This window comes from Diaporthe amygdali (assembly GCF_026229845.1).
Source record: "Diaporthe amygdali strain CAA958 chromosome Unknown NODE_4_length_2575358_cov_65_588622, whole genome shotgun sequence".
In the NCBI taxonomy this organism is placed as follows: domain Eukaryota; kingdom Fungi; phylum Ascomycota; class Sordariomycetes; order Diaporthales; family Diaporthaceae; genus Diaporthe; species Diaporthe amygdali.
Window position 1 is genome coordinate 2,332,792 of NW_026517024.1, and position 13,018 is coordinate 2,345,809.

General features: G+C 53.8%; 5 protein-coding genes across 5 annotated transcripts; 2 read left to right on the plus strand and 3 right to left on the minus strand.

Moving 5' to 3' along the window:
- Nucleotides 1–360: 360 nt before the first annotated feature.
- Nucleotides 361–1,424, minus strand: J7T55_008893 (thioesterase; the record flags this gene model as incomplete). The annotated part of the gene is made up of 3 exons (XM_053139256.1): nt 361–402; nt 475–1,193; nt 1,295–1,424. 3 exons carry the CDS (start codon nt 1,422–1,424, stop codon nt 361–363), a joined length of 891 nt encoding a protein of 296 aa, XP_052998165.1.
- Nucleotides 1,425–2,049: 625 nt separating this feature from the next.
- On the plus strand, nt 2,050–2,956 carry J7T55_008894 (uncharacterized protein; the record flags this gene model as incomplete). Its single annotated transcript, XM_053139258.1, has 3 exons — nt 2,050–2,190; nt 2,364–2,588; nt 2,669–2,956. The coding sequence occupies 3 exons, from the start codon at nt 2,050–2,052 to the stop codon at nt 2,954–2,956; spliced, it is 654 nt and encodes a 217-aa protein (XP_052998166.1).
- A 171-nt stretch (nt 2,957–3,127) lies between these two features.
- Nucleotides 3,128–6,305, minus strand: J7T55_008895 (ribosome biogenesis protein MAK21; the record flags this gene model as incomplete). Its single annotated transcript, XM_053139259.1, has 2 exons — nt 3,128–5,599; nt 5,661–6,305. 2 exons carry the CDS (start codon nt 6,303–6,305, stop codon nt 3,128–3,130), a joined length of 3,117 nt encoding a protein of 1,038 aa, XP_052998167.1.
- A 107-nt stretch (nt 6,306–6,412) lies between these two features.
- On the plus strand, nt 6,413–8,872 carry J7T55_008896 (uncharacterized protein; the record flags this gene model as incomplete). Its single annotated transcript, XM_053139260.1, has 6 exons — nt 6,413–6,465; nt 6,727–6,898; nt 7,087–7,177; nt 7,244–7,326; nt 7,380–7,509; nt 7,572–8,872. 6 exons carry the CDS (start codon nt 6,413–6,415, stop codon nt 8,870–8,872), a joined length of 1,830 nt encoding a protein of 609 aa, XP_052998168.1.
- Nucleotides 8,873–9,320: 448 nt separating this feature from the next.
- J7T55_008897 (uncharacterized protein) lies at nt 9,321–12,431 on the minus strand (the record flags this gene model as incomplete). The annotated part of the gene is made up of 5 exons (XM_053139261.1): nt 9,321–9,774; nt 9,829–10,120; nt 10,174–12,183; nt 12,264–12,318; nt 12,429–12,431. 5 exons carry the CDS (start codon nt 12,429–12,431, stop codon nt 9,321–9,323), a joined length of 2,814 nt encoding a protein of 937 aa, XP_052998169.1.
- Nucleotides 12,432–13,018: the final 587 nt, after the last annotated feature.

Genomic DNA, 13,018 nt, shown 5'->3' on the forward strand with positions numbered 1-13,018 from the left:
AGCAGAGGTATCCACGGAAATGCAACTCGCGCGTGGGTCTGTAGTTCTTACTCCAGCCTGCTCCTCCAGATCGTGGCTTACATGTGAGCAGGGTCAGCCAACCCGCGCCGATCCTTCTCTCCTTTCTTCTAAAGGGTCTTATCTTGTTCACTTATCCAGGCACTGCCAATAACTGAGAGTCCTTCTTTACCGCTGAAAATGATATGTCTGCCAGTCTACATCAGACTCGCTCTCTCACGATCGCTCTAAAAAATCATAATCTAACCCCAATGCTTAAAAAAAGACAAAAACAGATCTATGTCCTGCCCGATCATTACTCCTGAAGACACAAAAGGTGAACAGGAAACCACAATGTAAGCTTTATGTAGTCGGAGCTGTAGGCGCAGCGTAGTTGCGCAGAGCCTGTAGGAAGGAAACACAAGGTCAGCAAATCAACCATACGTTGACACCGCACGAATCACTAGGTAGACCCACCGCAGCCTGCTTTGGCTCGATGAAGAGCGCCGTAGCATTCGCCAGCTCCACAGGCTTCTCATCGCCCTCGGGCAGCGTCTCGATCCTGCCCTCGACCCAGGCCTTGCGGCCCTCCGTCTTGGTCACCTCGGCCTTGAGCACGACAAATTGGTCCGCCTTGCACGGGGCCCTGTAGTTCACGTTCAGGTTGGCCGTCAGGCCGACGCGGTGCGGCAGTGCCTCGAAGGCGGGCCGAGCCAGGCCCTCATCGAGCATGGTGGCCAGGAAGCCGCCGTGGACGATGCCCGGGTGGCCGCACAGGTCCTGGCCCACGAAGCTGATCTGCACGAACTCCTTCTTGTCGCCCGCCGTGTCGATGAACCCCAGCGGCGGGATCGGCACCTTGCCGGGTCCCATGAGCGTGCCGCCCGTCAGGTTGTGCGCGCGCCACGCGGGCGGCACCTTGAGGTGCGGCCGGTGCTCGACGAAGGTCGGGTTCTGCCGCAGCGATTGAATGTACGCGTTGGCTTTCAGCTGGTCCTCGAGCGCCTGGGTCTCTGCGTCTGGGGGCGTCCACATCTGCAGCGTGTCCTCATCGGACACGGGCGTCATGTAGCCCGATACGGTTTGGTAGGCGGGTGACACAGCCATGGCGACTCCGATGATAGTGAAGGTAAGGGCGCGGGCGGTGTATGCGAATGTTCGGCGGAGGAAGGTGGGTCTTGAAGGCGAGGCAGTCCCTGGGTTTGAAGTTGTAAGCAGTAAGCACAAGACACCATTGCGCGTACCATTCCGCCTGAACGAGTAAGCCTCCGAGGGGGGTGAGACTGGCAGGACATACCGGATGCAGTGGTAATGGAGCGTATTGTAGACCGCGGTGCTAGTCTAATCTGCGCAACGTTGGGTGTGAGAAATTGGCGCCGCGATATCTGGCGCATCAAAGGAGCCACGGTTTGCAGAGGTCGAGACATTGGGCTGGATGGGGGCCTCTTTATGAGAGGACAGGGGCAGCGACACCAAGGAACCGAGGCATCCGTTCTCTCTGCGAATGAGTCTGTCCGCTTCGGATTGTCCAGGGGCCCGGCTTGTTGGGTCCAAGACGGAGTTGAATCGCGTCAATTTGTTGAGTATCTCGACTGCGGCCCGCGGGCAGGGGAGGAAAAATCCCAAGAAGAGCCGAGGCACCGGAGGCGAGTCGGCATCTAGCCCCTCGGCAGGCTAACAGAGATTGGCTTTGCAGTCTCCCAAAGCCTTGGGACTCCTGCTGCCGGGGGGCTCTATTTTTGTCTTGCTAGCTGCTGAGTAGGAGATGGTTAGACTACTAGTCTACTGCTAACTGCTAGCTTGGTGAAGAAACTGGCTGACTGGCGTGACTGGACTGGGACTGGCGACCGTTGTTTGTGACACTCGAGCCGTGACGTGTGTACTGTAATGCTCCAGATGTTCCTGGTAATAGATAGATCAGATAATCGAGATCAGTGACCGGTATCCAACTACCGCCCTGCCGCCCTGGCTCCCTGGTAGTGCCTGGCTGTGTGTCTGCGTGCCTGGTTCTTGCATGTGGCATTCCAACTTGGAAACTTGACAGGCGCCAATCTGGACCCTGGAGGCCAGCTCTCTGCGGGGTGCAACACCCACCCCGAGCCCCTCAAGCCTGCGCATTGGCTCATCGACGATTGTTTCGCAACGAGCGGAGCTGCAACGCCTCTTGGCCAGTCGAGCTCAGCCCTCACAGCGGTGAGCTCATATGTTTAAAGATCAGTATATGCTGTGGTGTTCAGGATATATCTAGATCCTGAACTAAACAACCTCGATCCCGAGAATCAATCAAGCCCAAAAGCAAATCCAAGACTTAAAACTTAGCGCCACATCTGAATCCAAAATGGTACGCCTCACATGCATGACCTGAGCCGCGGGGTATCAAGCTCAAGGCTGAGCTCCCTGAGGATGACGAAATATCAGAAGCTCACCAAGATGGACAGGCCACCGCTGAGACCGTCGACCTCTCCGAGGCCCACGCTCCCAAGGACGAATCGATCAAGTCCTTCAAGGAGCTAGAGCAGACCCTCAAGAAGGAGCTCGTTCACCTCCGCCACGACCACGACAAGCATGAGAAGGAGTACTTCCAGGCAGTCGTAAGTTCAGGGCCACCTCATGAGCCCACCAACGAAATCCCCATAAACTTGGGCACGACACTTACATGTAGCTTGCATAGGCTCACCTGAGCGACCACGACCTGGCTGGATTCACTCTCGAGAACTTCGAAGAGGTCCGTGTCGGATTGTCCGCCTACGGGTACCATCTCTTCGGCCGCATCAGGATCCCAGCGCTGCCCGCGGACGGCCCGTGCTACATCTTCTTCAGGGCCTTTGACACAGGCAAGGACGAAGAGGCCAAGTTCCACAGCTTCCACACCGAGGAGGCGGAGGACACGGTCAATGGAGGGAAGAAGTACCGTGCCATCTTCACCAAGGACGATCCTCTGGAGTGGTTCAACGAATGAGCTGGTTCACGTCAGGGGTCAGATCTAGTTGCTCTACTGCGCTGAATGTATAAGAAAGTCAAATATGCCTGAGTGTTCCTGAACATGTGCGAAAACTGAACCCTCTGCATCAGCATGGCCCCTAGACGCATGCAAATGGTCACAATTGGTGTCTGTGCCTTGCCCACTCCACTAAATATCTTCATCATCCTCTTGCCCCAGGAGGCCAGCATAGTCGTCGGCCGTCGCAAACATCGGCAGCTTCTTGAGCTCACGCTTCCGCATCCTACCCTTGCTATCCTTGCCCTTCTTCCCAGCAGGCTCTTCATCGCTGTCCTCAACGAGATCGGCCCCATTGACCCAGCCATCCTCCTCTCCTGGAACATCGCCCTCTACCTCCTCGGCGCCTGAATCCATGTCCTCGTCGTCGTCGTCATCATCGTCGGACATATCCTCGAGCAATGAGCCAAGATCGTCATCCTCATCGCTTCCCATGTCCAAATCAACATCGTCATCGTCTTCTCCAGCAACCTCAGGGCGCGAGTTGACGAGAGCATCCCAGATCTCGTCCTCGTCCGCCTCCTCATCTTCGCCATCTGCGGCGGCCTTCTTCGCTTTCTTGCCCTTATCTTCCTGGCCAGCTTTACCGATCTGCGAGAAGTACGTGTGGAAGAAGACATCCTCTGCCGCAACGTCCTGCTGCTTCATGTTCCAGAATGCAGCCGAGTTCACCGTGGGCTGTTGCTTGACGCTCGACTTGCCGGGCACAACGACGTGCGCGGAGCTGCCGGCTGCAAGCACCGGCTGCATGATTGAGCCACCACGCTTGCTGTCGGTGGCCTTGGGGTTCTTGTAGACAAACTTGTCCAGGAAGTGCATGAGCGTATGGTTGGCTAGCTCAGGCTTAGGCAGAGCTTTTTGCCGAACGAGGAGATTCTCTGCGAAAACTGAGACTGATGGATGGAAGTGCCTGAAGTAGGGAATGACTTCCCACAAGCAGCTCTGGTCGGCATTGCTGTACTGTGGGTCTCGTTTGCGCCCATCGTAGGCAGACTTCTTCTGCGGGGAATCTTGCGCAGTAGGGAGGTCTTCATTGAGCCCCTCTTCAGGAGCATCCTTATACACTTCCTCTTCATCGGCGTCTGCTTCTGGGTCATTCAGAAGAGTCTTCAGGTCTGGGAATTTGTCCTCCAGTTGTGCCACCAGGAACAGTATTCCGCAGACAAACGAAGGCTGGTGAAGATAGCAGATCTGCAGCATTCGCTTGACAAACGCCTTGACGCGGCGAACGTCAACGTCGCTGTTCAGGGACCGATAAAGGAGGTTCAGATAGTCCGCCTGTTTTGAGGAGTGAATGAGTCGTGGATCTAGTAGCGACTCGTATAGGGTCCTGTAGAACCGATCGGTGGCGATATGCTTGGTCACTGATAGCTGTTGTACCAGTTTGAGGGCCTGAATGCTAGTATTGAAGTTGGCAGAATGCGTGATCCGGAATAGGGTATCGAGATGCTTCTCCAACGTCTCCTCATCCGCAGTACAGAAAGGCACGGCACGGTTGACACCCGTGAGTATAGCAGACACCAGCTTTTCTGCAGTCTCTGTATCAGGAACTTCAGGGACCTTGACAGTAGTAGCCTGAACCTTCCTGGAAACGGGTTGCTTGTTGGCCCCCGTCGCCCTCTGCTTGGTCTTCGCATCGGGAGGCCCAGATGCGCCCAATGCTCCCATCTTAAGCAAGGACACAAAAAGGTCGAAGTAGATCCTGACCAATGTATCCGCAATCTGCGGCTCCTTATTGCTCAGGATTGTCTGGTTGAGGGTAATGATAGCGTAGTACTTTGTTCGAATGGTCTGGCCTGGACGAAGCAGAGCCTCTTGCTCAATCGTACTGATGACGATAGGCTTCATTCCTGGATGGAGCAGAAGAAGCTGTAATATGAGATAAGAAGCCCTGGACGCAATTTTGCGCTCACGGTCGCCAAGCTTGTTCACGAGCAACCGCAATAGATTGGCTTCCTGCTCTGGCTTTTCTTTCAAAAGACCGTACACAAAGTCAAGAGATCTGTGCCTGGTGTACTCGATCTCGTCGCCACACCAGAGTTCCAGGAGCTGAATGATCTTGAAATAGGTATCTTTAAGCCAATCCTCGAACGCCCACATGATCAGATGTTCCTTGGTGATTTTTCCAGGTAGAGGCTTTTCGGGTTTCCAAGCAGTCACGGAGTGCTTCTGCAGTGTTCCTAGCAGTCCGGGCTGCGTACGAAAGAGACGCAGGCGCCGGTCACCAGGCAACACCACACCATTTCCGAGGAGATCGACCAATGCGCCAAGGGCAGCGATTGCCTGATCACGGCTCTTCTTTCCTGCCAAGTTCAGCAGGTTCTCCAGCGCCTTGACGTTATGCACTGGAGATTCCTGCACTGCCAGGGTCAAGGCAGAGACTTTATCTGACATGGTACCTGAAGTCATAATAGTAGACATGAACTTGCGCGTTGATGATGCCGCCACGGTTGTGTTATATGCAGCTGCATCAGTCTCCAGCAATGTCTTTGCATATTCGTGCAAGCTGTTTATCGTTGACGAGAAATTCCGGATATCATCTGCTAAGGGAGCTGGCAGGTTGTCCTGACTGAGAACATGCCAGTCAGGCTTTGGCTCGAATATCTGAGGCGAGTTAGTGACAGATGCTCGCATGGTAGGCCTGACCAAGATGGCGCATACTGACCAACTTACCAGCTGCGGAGCGACTTTGCTTCTCAGCAGGTGGTTCTTTGGCAACTTGCTCTGGCTCATCTTCCCATTCGTCTTCTTCCCCGTCTTCTTGCTCGTCAGCGGCCTCCGACGCTTCTTCAACTTCGTCTTCCTCTTCATCGTCGGTGGCGGCGTCTTCATCCCGGACCTTCTCGAAACCAAGACCAGCCGCAAACTCTGCCAGTTCATTCTTCAGTGCTTTGTCCAACTCAGCGAGTGCCTCTTTTTGCTTTCGCACCAGGCCTATCTCTACATCAGAATCAACTCCGGCGACGATATCTAAATCATTCTCGTCCCCACCCAGGGCCAGTATTTCCTGGAGAAGCTCGGCGTTCTTATCCTTTGGAGTCTTGCTCTCTTTTGGACCCTTCTTCAAAGACTTGGCAGGCCTGTTCTTGGGTTCTTGCGCTTGCCTTTTGTTTGGGGTCGCCTCTTTGACATCGTTTTCGCTGCGCTTTCTCTTTGCAGGACGCTCATCTTTTTGTTTTTGATCCTTGGGCTTCGATTTTGGCTTGGTATTGGACAGATCCGTTTCGATTTTGGCCGTTAATTTGGATAGGGCGGTCTCATCGAACGCAGGCTTCGCCCCGTTCTGAGCCTTGGTTCTCTTCTTGCCCATTGTCGGTGTCGGCGCTGAATGCGCTTCAGCGGTGGAATCCAGAAACTTTGAAGCAAAGCGCTTAGATATGGCACACTTCTCACGAGTCCCAGAAGGAAGAAGTGAACATGTACAGAATCTGTGTTGCTACAAAGTCGATTGCACCCCACGCGTGGAGTGCGTAAGTCGGAATGATTGAAGTTTTGGGAAATTTCTGGCCTGCCGCAAGCCGTTCCAACTTTATTGTGGGGCCGTTGGCTTTAGCGACAGGGGTAGCTCGATAAGATACCTGGACCCTGAGATAGAAGCATCCTCATACTCAAGTCGGCGCATTGCGTTCCTCTAAAATGAACGTTTTTTACTGATACCTTCATTTGACTCTCGTTTCATGCCTGGATGCGATTGTCGCACTTCAACCTCCGCTCGAGGGTCAAAGTGTCAGTTCGCGGGTGGTAGGTTGCGACAATGTCATATTGTTTGAGATTGCCGGTGGTGCGCCCGATATTGATGCAAAGGAGTGGCTTGACATTACATACATGGCAGTCACAAAGAAGAGCGCCATTGATTCATTCTCAAAGGCTTCATATCGATGGCAGGACACGCTTATCGAACGAGTGGGCCCCGTCGGGGGGCATAGCTGCAAGCGAGAATGAAGGTATGTCATCAGCAACTTGATGGATCATGAAAGAATGGTAGTAACACAACTCAGATGCGCATTCAAAGCTGATCCGTGCCGGATACCTGCGACAGGTGATGATCATTCCTGCGAATTTATGTAGAGAGATGGCTTACAGTTCGATAGTCTCATTCCGGCATTTTCCACCTGTTGCCTCTCGGCCTGAGGGTTCAAGACAAGCTCATCCATCTGGTTGATCGCTACATGCGCGGGCTGGGTATGCAATTCGAAGCCTTGCCGTTGACCACCATACCTAAGTCGGAACCTAACTAGATATTTTCAGGAGCATCGCGAGTCCATCTGTCTACCATATCATCCGAATCACTCTGGGAGCAGAGTGGCCGCCTCAACAAGATCGGTTCAGAGGTGGGTTCAAACACACGTTTTTGAGCATTGGGTATACCCTAACGGACTCCAAGCTCTTCCGCTTCAGCGACCGCAAGGAAGGGAAATATATTCTGAGCCCTACTCATGAAGAAGAAATCACATCTCTGGTGGCGCACTCTGTGAAGTCATACAAGAACCTACCCTTGAGGCTATATCAAACAAGTAAGGCGGATACCCTTAGATTCATTGTCTTCGCATAATACTTGTGTCTGATCATACACCAGCACAGAAATATCGAGATGAACTCCGCCCTCGTCACGGCCTTCTTCGCGGGCGGGAATTCGTTATGAAAGACTTGTATACCTTTGACTACTCTGTGGATGCAGCACTAGAAACCTACGAAGAAGTGCGAGAGGCATACTCGCAGATATTTATCAAGGAGATGAGACTCCCCGTCCTCGTGGCTCAGGCGAGCTCCGGCGATATGGGCGGCAGCTTGAGCCACGAATACCATATTCCCACGGCGCTTGGCGAAGACCACGTCATGAGCTGCCACAGCTGCGGCTATGTCGCCAATGAGGAGCTTGCTGAGAGCCGTCTGCCTCCTGCTCCATCTGATGACGGCGCCTACCAGCCAAGAGCGTGGAGAGGGATATCAAAAGACCGCAAGACCCTCGTGCAAGTCTGGTTTGACTCGAACCAAGCTTCCGAGGAAGACGTCAGCACCCACGCCATCAAGCAGGTCTTCCCCGATCTTGATTCCGGGGTCGAGGATCCAATGCCTTTCTGGACGGCCGCAATCAAGGAATACACTACTACGGAGGATTCTTCGGTCCGCGTCATCAATATATTTGATTGCAGACTTCCCAAAGGCAAGAGCACGACACCCAGCAACCCGGACAACCTCGAAGGCTTGAGCCGCCTTCCAGTAACCAACTACCAGGAAGACACCGTCAACCTACTCCGTATCAGAGAAGGTGACGCATGTCCTAGCTGTGACGATGGCACGCTCAAGGTGCAGAAAGCCATCGAGTTAGGCCACACTTTCCACCTCGGGACGCGATACTCGGAACCGCTCGGCGCCAGCGTCAGCGTGCCCGCACGCCTGCTTCCCGAAAATCATGGCAATGAGTCCCGGAGCAGCGAAGAGACCGCCATAGTGCCCATCCAGATGGGCTGTCACGGCATCGGTATCTCGCGCATCATCGGCGCGGTCGCAGACCACCTCGCCGACGAGAGGGGGCTCAACTGGCCGCGCGTCGTTGCGCCGTACCACGTTGTGGTCGTGTTCAACGCCAAAGATGAAAGCCTCGCCGGGGATGTGGAGAAGGTCTACGACTCGCTGGTGACCGGCGGCCAGACAGAAGAAGAAGTCGATGCCATTATCGATGATCGGCAGGACGCCAACATGGGCTGGAAGCTCAAGGATGCGGACCTCGTCGGGTACCCTGTCATTGTGGTGCTCGGCAGGGAGTGGAAGGCTTCTCAACGGCTGGAAGTGCAATGTAGGAGGCTCGGCTACAAAGAGCTGGTGCCAATGGAGGATCTAAGGTCTCGCGTGGAAGCCCTGCTGAACCAGCTCTAGGTGGTCATGCTGCGGCTCTATAACCAACCTAACACTGTAAGACTTCTGTACCATATGTGACCAAGTAAACCTACATAAAACCATCAGCAATCTCATGCTCAGTCCTTCACTCAAATGAGTTGCATGACAATATTGGCAACCTTCACTGGGCGCTGCCCGTTTTGACAAAAGTTTTGACATATTGCAATTCCCCGTCGAACCATATTGGACAAGGTCTATGGCAGCTTGAACGCAAGAGCAATCTTGCGTGTATGTTGTACTCCCGAACCAAATACAAAACTAGAACTGTTGTTGAAATTCAAAGTTAACCCCAATCTTCTAGAGGTATCATCATTATGGATTCTTTTGCTTCGTCCCTATCCGGTGGCTCCATACCAAATCAACAGAATGTACATTTTGCGCCGTCCTAGGCCAACCTTTTGTCTCCCCATGCTATGCTATCACAGCCTCAAGAAGAAGGCTTCACCGTCCAAAGCTCCCTTGACCATCCCATCTCACGCATCTTCTTGGCGCTCGTGTGGGTCCCTTTCTTGTGGTCGGCAGAATGGATCGCCAGCGCCTTGCTGCACGACGCAAATGCCTCGACCAGCTCCTTCATTCGTCCCGTCTTCACAAACAGTGCCGCAATGTCCGAGTCCTTGCCCGCGATGGTTGCTGCCAGCTCCATCGCCTCCAGCATGTTGTCACGGGTGAGGGTACCGCCAGTGTACTGCAAAGCAGCCACAAACGCGATGATCGTCTCTGGAACGTACACCTCGCGCAACTGGGTGAATTCCTCGTCCTTGGTGTTGGTTTCCATCAGCCAGCCCTTCAGAACTGGCTTCATGCCTGTCTTTGCCGTGCGAATGGCCGTTCCAAGATTTTCGAAGTACTCCCTATTGGGTGGGTTGCTTGTCTCGGGCCTATGAAAAATTAGTACGTTCCAGGTGACATATCCAGGTGGATGGATTGCTTACTCCTGAGCGAGTTGGGCCAAAGTCCCCACTGTCTCGATACCATCCAGAGCCATGACAAAGCATTGCAGTTCCCACATATTCTTGATAGCCAGAGCCAGCCGCGTCTGGATTGCGCCAAGGTCCTCGGCCTCGTCTTCTTGGACTTCTCCCAAAAGTGCGTGCTCATTAGTCAACAGATCTTGGACGAAGTCCTCGACAGATCCTCCGATATCTCGGTTCGCCAAGACCTGTACGAGATCCTCGACTCTCACTCTCTCATAGAAGTCGCGGGCGGCTCCCAAGTGCTTGTGCTCTGCAACGATTGTTAGGGCTTCGGCTCAAAAATGAGAAACGGGATCAACTTACTCAGGAAGTATTTGTAAATCTTGACGCCGAATTCGCAGGCCTCGAGTAGGTTACCTTCTCCCGCAAACATCCACTCCATAGATCTAATCAGGTTTTCGTGAACAACCTCATTTCTTCCATCATCGCCGATGAAATCCGGAACAATGCCGCGACCGTCGAGAAGTTGTGGTAGGTTGTGCTTGAGAATCCGGAATTGACCCTTTGCAGGAACTCCTTGGGAATCTTCAAGCTGTTTGAGGAAGTGTTGCGGCTGCTCCCTGAGGAATGTCTTGATATCCATGCCAACCCTTCTAATCTGGTTGAGCAGCGCCAGTTGCTCTTCCCGGTCCCTCACATGAATAATGTTGAGACTTAACGTCTCGTACTGCCGAGTTTCGGAAAGCTGGGCGCAATAGAGAGGAATCAAAAGCTCGAGCTGAGCAAGGCGCAAGAAACTGACATATGCCGCTATGGCGTGCTCCCCGACAACACGGCGGCCCGGGAGGAAATCCTTCCCTTTCTGAGCGATGGATTCTAGAGCATTGATCATGATGACCACGTGCGTGATGACCCGTAAGCCGTCGTGTTCCGACATCTTATTGTATTTCAAAATGTTGCCTTCCGACGATCCATAACCGTAGTCTGGTATCAGGTACGACTTTCCTTCCTGGTTGGCTTCGGCTGACAGCGCCAGTCCCTGTTGATAGATGTAGGTATCGAGCGTGTCGGCGATGATCGCCCCTTGTAATGCCTTGGCTGCCGTGTTGGCCTCTTTGTTGACTTGCTTGAAATGTGACCCATCCGACTCCAGTTGACTAATCAACTTTTTCGCAACACCTGGACCGTCACCCAGATACTGCACAGCGTCGAATGACGGAAGATACTGGGAAGACGCCATTCCCGGCCCACACTGTTTGATCAGATACGAGTCGAACTGCGTCCGAAGGAGGGCGTTGTAGTGTGCAAAAACGTAGTCATCCCAGGTCTTGCACACAGAAAGCACGCTGTCGATGTCGCCAGAGAGGATGCCATAGGTGGCACGCTCCCAATCGTCCGTACCACCCGATTTCACCAACGCGTAGCACATGCGCCGCCAAAGTATGAAGGAAGACAGGTCGAAGTTTGGCAGCTCGTCGTCGCCAAGTGTTGATAATGGCAGGGCAGATATTGTTGCGGCCCGCCATGCCTCTGTCCTCTCCAAGCACCAGTCGCGGATCTCGTTCAGGGAACTTCCTCTCCGTAGAAGATGGTAGCAGCCAACCCAAATGGCTCTCTCGAAATATTCATCGTGAGGCTCAAGCTTCCGGCCCTGTCTAGTCATGGCATCCGGGTCCAATTGAGTGACGTAGGAAAAGTCGGACATGTTTGAGTTGGGTTCGAGCACATGTGGGATGGCATTCACGCTCTTGTGCAGCTTTATTGCCTCCCGAGTGTGCAACCAGCCATGCGCGACGAGATCTCCCCTGTCTGCCTTTTGCTGGAATTCGTGGACAAGCTCGTCGATGTCAGGGCCCGTGCTGGCGGTGGACTGCAGCCACTCCAGAACAGCCTTACGTTCCTGAGCCACGGAATCCGACAGAATAAACTCGTCCCAGTATTCCTTTCGAGACTGCGGCGTGGGATTCGATCTGGGTGGCTTTGATGAAGGTTCCGGGTGTCGCAATGGTAGTAGTCGTGACAGCAGGCCCCAGGTTTGTGCTTCTGACGCCCATTTGGCCACCTCATCGACGTCGTCGGTGCCTTCTGCCTCGTCCACCTCCATGTCGTTAGCATCATCGCTGGACTGATTGGGATCCCATCTCCGGCCTCTCGCCAGCTTTTCCAAGCGCCGTCGCTCGGTCAGCACAGACGCCTTCTCTTGTGTATAGTCGTTGTAGCGGGCGACGAGCTTCAATATGCGATCGCGCTTTTGGTCGGGTGTCGCGTGGGTCAGACCACACTCGTCGAGCCATCTCCCAAACTCCTCTACCTCGGGGCCAGCTTGGATGCGGCTCTGCCGATACGTGTCTTCGAGTCGAGCCATATCCTCATCTGCCACGGTGCGCGTCGTCAGTCAAAGCCCAGGGACAAACGGACAAGGGCCCCGTCATGTCGAAGTTGAACAAACCAACCTTCGTCGCTGTCGTACCCGTAAATCAGACTACGACGCTTGGGAGAGAGGAAGTCCTAGCGAGTAGAGAGCGTGAGCCACCAAAACTTAATCTGAGGGAGGTTCCACTGCTCCTAGCCTCCAAGCTTTTGATAAGCTTGCAGCTTGTGTACCGCATAGTACGTACCATGGTGGAGGGTCCTTGTAGGGCGTTGATTTGATTGGCGACAGAATGAATGGGCCCGCAGAAACCTGAGCGCGTATGTTTTGAACGCTATGAGGTCAATGGAGCGACGGCAGCTGCATGTGTGCACTATCCGCGCTCCATGAATTATGTCGGCAGAAGGGCAAGGGAATGAAGTTGACGTGGGTGAATTTGGGACTGCGCCGAACAACTGCCAGCCAAAACGCGAAGGGGAGGGCAGTCGCGGTTGGAAGACAAGGGTCAGTCAGCTTTGTACCTAGGTACTAATTTTCTTAGCGTGGGTCTCACCACTCCCAGTTTGATTCCAGCATTGTCTATGGCCCAAGTACATCTCTTTAAGCACTGGGTATAGATTCCATGGTTTTATTTATGCTACCGGCCCCCAGGCCCCCAGGCCCCCCGGAGCAGACGGGCGCCCGGGTGGGCAGACGGCCCCCAAGGGCTGCTTAAATAGTAGCCCAGGGAGATGTTTTCTTAGGAAATCCAATAGAAGCATTCTCTCCCCTTTACAAACCGCACCAGTATAGAACTCCAACCGTACACTGCGAAGCCACCATAGCCGAACTACATGC